The sequence below is a fragment of the Alosa pseudoharengus genome, unplaced genomic scaffold, assembly GCF_046254945.1.
Source record: "Alosa pseudoharengus isolate Yale_2024_CS ecotype anadromous, Long Island Sound unplaced genomic scaffold, YU_APseudo_1.1 YU_APseudo_1.1_scf_7, whole genome shotgun sequence".
NCBI lineage: Eukaryota > Metazoa > Chordata > Actinopteri > Clupeiformes > Clupeidae > Alosa > Alosa pseudoharengus.
Genome location: NW_027468859.1, coordinates 4,372,121 through 4,377,120, shown reverse-complemented (window position 1 = coordinate 4,377,120; position 5,000 = coordinate 4,372,121). Strand labels below are relative to the sequence as shown.

The 5,000-nt window shown below is 46.2% G+C and overlaps 2 protein-coding genes across 2 annotated transcripts in view; both read right to left on the bottom strand.

The window, feature by feature from the left end:
- Positions 1 to 1,000: 1,000 nt before the first annotated feature.
- Positions 1,001 to 2,812, bottom strand: kcnf1a (potassium voltage-gated channel, subfamily F, member 1a). The gene has a single exon (XM_076272883.1). It carries the CDS (start codon positions 2,653 to 2,655, stop codon positions 1,201 to 1,203), a length of 1,455 nt encoding a protein of 484 aa, XP_076128998.1. The 5' UTR covers positions 2,656 to 2,812; the 3' UTR covers positions 1,001 to 1,200.
- A 1,188-nt stretch (positions 2,813 to 4,000) lies between these two features.
- Positions 4,001 to 5,000, bottom strand: part of drc1 (dynein regulatory complex subunit 1 homolog (Chlamydomonas)) — an 11,407-nt gene continuing 10,407 nt past the window's right edge. Inside the window, exons 16-17 of the mRNA XM_076273178.1 lie at positions 4,269 to 4,371; positions 4,001 to 4,099 (exon numbers count right to left, since the gene is read on the bottom strand). Of these exons, the coding sequence (XP_076129293.1) occupies positions 4,001 to 4,099; positions 4,269 to 4,371 (202 nt within the window). The remainder of the gene's footprint in view (positions 4,100 to 4,268; positions 4,372 to 5,000) is intronic.

The window sequence follows — 5,000 nt, the reverse complement described above, 5'->3', positions numbered from 1 at the left end:
ACAAAAACTTTATAGCAAATAAGGTCAAAGGTCACATTTGCATTTAGTCATTTAGCTGACGCTTTTATCCAAAGTGCCTTACAACAATCCAGGTACAATAAAGGTATAGTGCCACTACGATATTGTTAGTGCAGCAATAAGTGCTACTGACATACTATAGAAGAACAGTTCAAACAAAATTAAGGTAGGGAGCAGAGGGATAGTCAGGATAGGGGGAGAAGGTATTGCTAAGTGCTACATTAAGTGTGTCCAGCTGTTTGTAGTGGTAAGAGAGAAGGTACTCTGGGAAGAGTTGGGTCTTCAGGAGGTACTCTGGGAAGAGTTGGGTCTTCAGGAGGTTTTTGAAGATAGAGAGGGAGGCCCCTGCTCTTCTAGGAGCTGGTAGTGAGTCCCACCAACGGGGAACTACAGATGGTTGTAAGGTCACAAATACCTACCAAGTACTGTATAACCCTTATATCAATAATAAGCAAGCACCACTCTGTGAATTCTGTCCAGGGTGAGGAGGCCATATCTCTGTCTGCTACCTTACATGAAGTGGTATCTCCACAGCAACACTCTACTGAGGCTTTCTGGTGGTAACGTTGTTTAGAGTGTTTATTTTTGGATTAGTCAACCTCAACAGTTTTTTTTTATCATTGTCAGTGTTCACAGCAAAGCAAAATACAACACAAACAGTCATTAAACAGTAAATAAGAAAAAAGTGCTAAAGTGTGTGTTCTGTTGTATACTGTTTTACACAGTTAAGGAGAGAACACACAATAGCCCGGATAAACATCTCTAAATACACTCTTGTAGGAACATAAAAGCCAACACTATGTCATAGGACTTTTACTAAAGCACAAATACTATGAGCACAAATACTATGAGCACAACATCTCAGAAGAAATCATAAAAACACTCCTGAGCTCTTCTCTATTAAGGTCTTTGAGGGTTGTTAGAACCCTGTATTGCAGAATGTTTTACTGTGATATATAACAGTAAACAACTTTGTGGAAGCGAGAGAGAAAGAGAGAGGGCAGGAGTGTGTGTGTGTGAAAGAGTGAGAGATGTTAGCTTTTGGCAGCCAAGAGGAAGAGGATTATGAGTTCTGAGAGTGGTGTATATGACAGCTGTGTGTGTGTGTGTGTGTGTGTGTGTGTGTGTGTGTGTGTGTGTGTGTGTGTGAGTGTGTGTGAGAGAGATTAAGTGTATGTGACATTAGGGAGATGTATGTGATAGTGTGGACTGCGAGGGCTCCTCCAGTAGAGGTATCTGCGTGTCACTGAATGCGGTACACATGGTGTGTGTGTGTGTGTGTGCGTGTGTGTGCCTCCTCCGCGCCCCAGCGCGCGTGCGTGTGTGCTCCTCGGCCTCCTGCGAGCGCAGCTCCATCAGCTGAATCTCATGCTGCGCGGCCGTCTCTAGTACGCGCTGCTTGCTGTAGACCACCACAAAGTTGTTTATGATGGGATGGATGGGCAGCGCTATGGCGATGACGCCGCACAGGAAGCTGACGGCTGCGTTGCAGCGGCCGAGCGTGGTCTTGGGGTACACGTCGCCGTAGCCCACCGTCGTCATGGTGATGATGGCCCACCAGCAGGCCTGCGGGATGCTGGTGAACATGGTCTCCGGGTGACTTTGCTCCAGCGTGTAGGCGAGCGCGGAGAACAGGAAGATGCCCACTCCCATGTACATGAGCAGCAGGGCCAGCTCGCCACAGGAGCTGCGTAGGGCGAACGTCAGCGTCTGGAGGCCCGAGGAGTGGCGCGCCAGTTTGAGGACACGCGCGACCCGGAGGATGCGGACGGCCTGCACCGCCTGCTGGACGTCGGCCAGCTCGAGGAGGGCCGAGCCCAGCTGGGTGAGCGTGAGGAGGAGGAAGTAGGGGAGGATGGCCAGGCAGTCGATGATGTTGAGGAAGGAGAGGAGGAAGCGGAGCTTGCGGGGAGCGGCGAGCAGCCGGAGGAGGTATTCGATCGTGAACCAAGCGATGCAGGCGGTGTCGATGGTCACGAGCGCCGGCGGCTCGGCCGGGTTGCCGTGCGCGTCGCGCGTCTGGAGCTCGGGGATGGTGCCCGCGCAGAGCGCAGCCGACGAGATGAGGATGAGAAGAAAGGAGGTGAGGGCGATGACGCGCGCCGCCACAGAGGAGTCCGGCTGCTCCATTAGGCGCCACAGGCGCGCCTGGAAGCGCTTCCACGAGCCGGCGCCCACGGCACGTACCCTCTCCCGGGCCTCCAGCAGAGACTGAACCTTCTCGGCAATCTCTGCCAACTCCTCCTCCACGTCGCGCAGGTTGGAACGGCAACATTCGTCCAGATACTCCGGCTCCACACCCCAGAACTCCATTTCGTCCATAAAACACGCGGGACATATGCCTCGCTTCATGTGGATTTCCCCATAGTAGTAAACTTCCATTATGCATTTAAATGCGTCTGGGTCTCTGTCAAAGTAGAACTCCCCCCCACCATAGTCATCGCACAGTTCTGACAAATCCTCCGCGTTTGACGCCGCCAGGCTCGCCAACTCGGCCAGCCGTGAGTCAGGATACCTGCTCAGAACTTCTTCGCTCAACACCTGCCTCAAGCCGCCGATGTTTACCACAATTTCCGCCTCTCCGCTTGCCTCAGACCCGCTGCAATCCGTAGAGCGCTGCCGCGGTAATGACCACATTTTCAATTTTACGCACGAAGCTACTTTCGCTCTTTAAAATTGTGCTTTTCTTCGGGCAATGCTCAATAATTCCGTGCAATGCCGGTGAGCTCGGTGAGAGCATACATATTCTAAAATAACCAACTTTAGAAGAAAAGAAAAATAAGTTTCTTACTCCTCCGTATCCAAGGGGAATACACAATTCATCCGAATCCGAAAGTCCAAGTCCTTTTAAGAGTGAAGAGCTTCGTGAGTTAATCTTGTATTACTGTTGAATTGTATTTCCTAACTGTCTTAGAGGTCTTGCTGGTCATTTGCCTGGAAACCGACCCCTCTGTCGGCGCGTGACAAATGTGAAGGGTGGGCTACAACAACTTGGCACGAGTTGGGCACCGTCCCGTAGACACCTCCGTAAATATAGATCTAAATACATCTCACGAAAGTAGGGAGGGTGGTCCGTGACAAGAGTGTCGGGAGCTCATAAATTCTCCTCGGTGATAAAAGGCAAACAGCGACAGGAATTTGGAAAGAGAAAGGGAGACGTCTGCATCATCTATCAAAGACGACTCCACATGAATCGCAAAGAACATGGGCAATGACACCTTCAGCAGCGGTCTGCACTTATTTGGATAAATAATTTCCATTCATGTTCCTACAGATAAAATGACTTGCGTTCGGTGTATCTTAACCTAAAGGAATACATTGAATTATTTCGTTTAGCTTTATTTGGTTTGATGGTACAAAATCCCTTTTGGTAAAAAACCATGACCGATGATTTCGGTCCCGAATCCCGATCACACTAGAAAATGTACTCAAGGGCATACAATTGTCAAATTGCTACCTCCAAAATTCAGAAACGGTCCGAAAAAGACTGTGTGCTGTCTCACCCTAGTGGCGAGTTTTAGTCAGTGCACTGAACAAAAGATGACTGTTTTTGAGACAAACGTTTAATTAGTGGTCATTCTCTTCTCATTCTCAAGTCTTTATGCCTACATTCTTTCTATATATTTATTTATTTATTTAATACATTAGTTTAATATATGTGTTGGATATGCTTAGGATAGCTAAATTACCAAAACATATTTCTAGACTCATTTTTAAACAACAACAAAACAAATAGCTGGCTCACCAGCATCCAATATACGTATGACTAGTCACTCTAAATAAATAGCAATACCTGAAACTCACTTTTTGAAATTCATCTACCATGTATTTATGGCTATATGACTCAAAAACTCTCAGGGAGAAGAATACCATTGTAACATGCTCAGTGTTTATTACATTGTAAGACATCAAAATATATGTTTCCATCTAGAGTTTCATCCAATGAGCACAGATTGCATTTAAATGCAGATTTATTTGTCTGTCAGCGCTTCATAGTCCTCGACATGGATTGGTTGTTGATGACATCATTCCTGGCGATCTGTATTACCTGAGTGGGTGGGATCTCCAGCTCGGCATTCACCTGTAAAAAATTCAGCAGGTCGGGATTTAAGGAGGGTTAGCTTCAGCCAGTAAGAATACATCTTTAAAATGGTGTCGCCCAACTGCTCACTTTCACCCACATTTTTAATAGTGTTTTTCAAATTTTAAAAAGCGTTATATCAAATGCAATGTTGTTGTTGTATGCGTACCTTGGAGTTGACATATTGATGAAGCAGCATTTTGAGTTCTGAGTTTTGTTGTCTGAGTTTTTGGGTGTCGACCAGCAGCTTGGACCTATCTGTCAGCACGGTGCTACAATCACACAGCATAGACACAGAAAACAAACACACACACACACACACACACAGACCAGTACAATTTTATAATCTTTTGTATGAAAATCAACAATGGCAGTAGAAGATACTTTGTGATGTTTGTACAACAGAAATAACCACAGCCAATAAGTATGTTGTCTGTATTGTGTGTGTGTGTGTGTGTGTGTGTGTGTGTGTGTGTGTGTGTGCGCGCGCGCATGTGTGTGTGAACATGTGTGCACCTTTATGTGGCTATGCACAATCTATGTGGTATATGTGTGTATGTACATAACAACTGCCCGTGTGTATGTAATTTGCGTATGTTTGTGTGCGTGCCTGTGCGTGTGCGTGTGTGTGCGTGTGTGTTGTGTGTGTGTGTGTGTATGTGTGTGTGTGTGTGTGTATGTTTGTGTGTGTCGTAATTTCCCAACTACAGTATTAGCCGAGGTTTATACATTGAAATTGCAACATTTATTCAGCTATGTCTGAGGTTATACACAGGGCAGTTAATATGGTATCAATATGTTTTTTTTTTTTTTTTTAACTGGCATAAATCACTGTCCTGTGGTTTAAACACAATCCGGCTAATACACAGAAAATTACTGTATGAAAGAGAGTTTGTGTGTG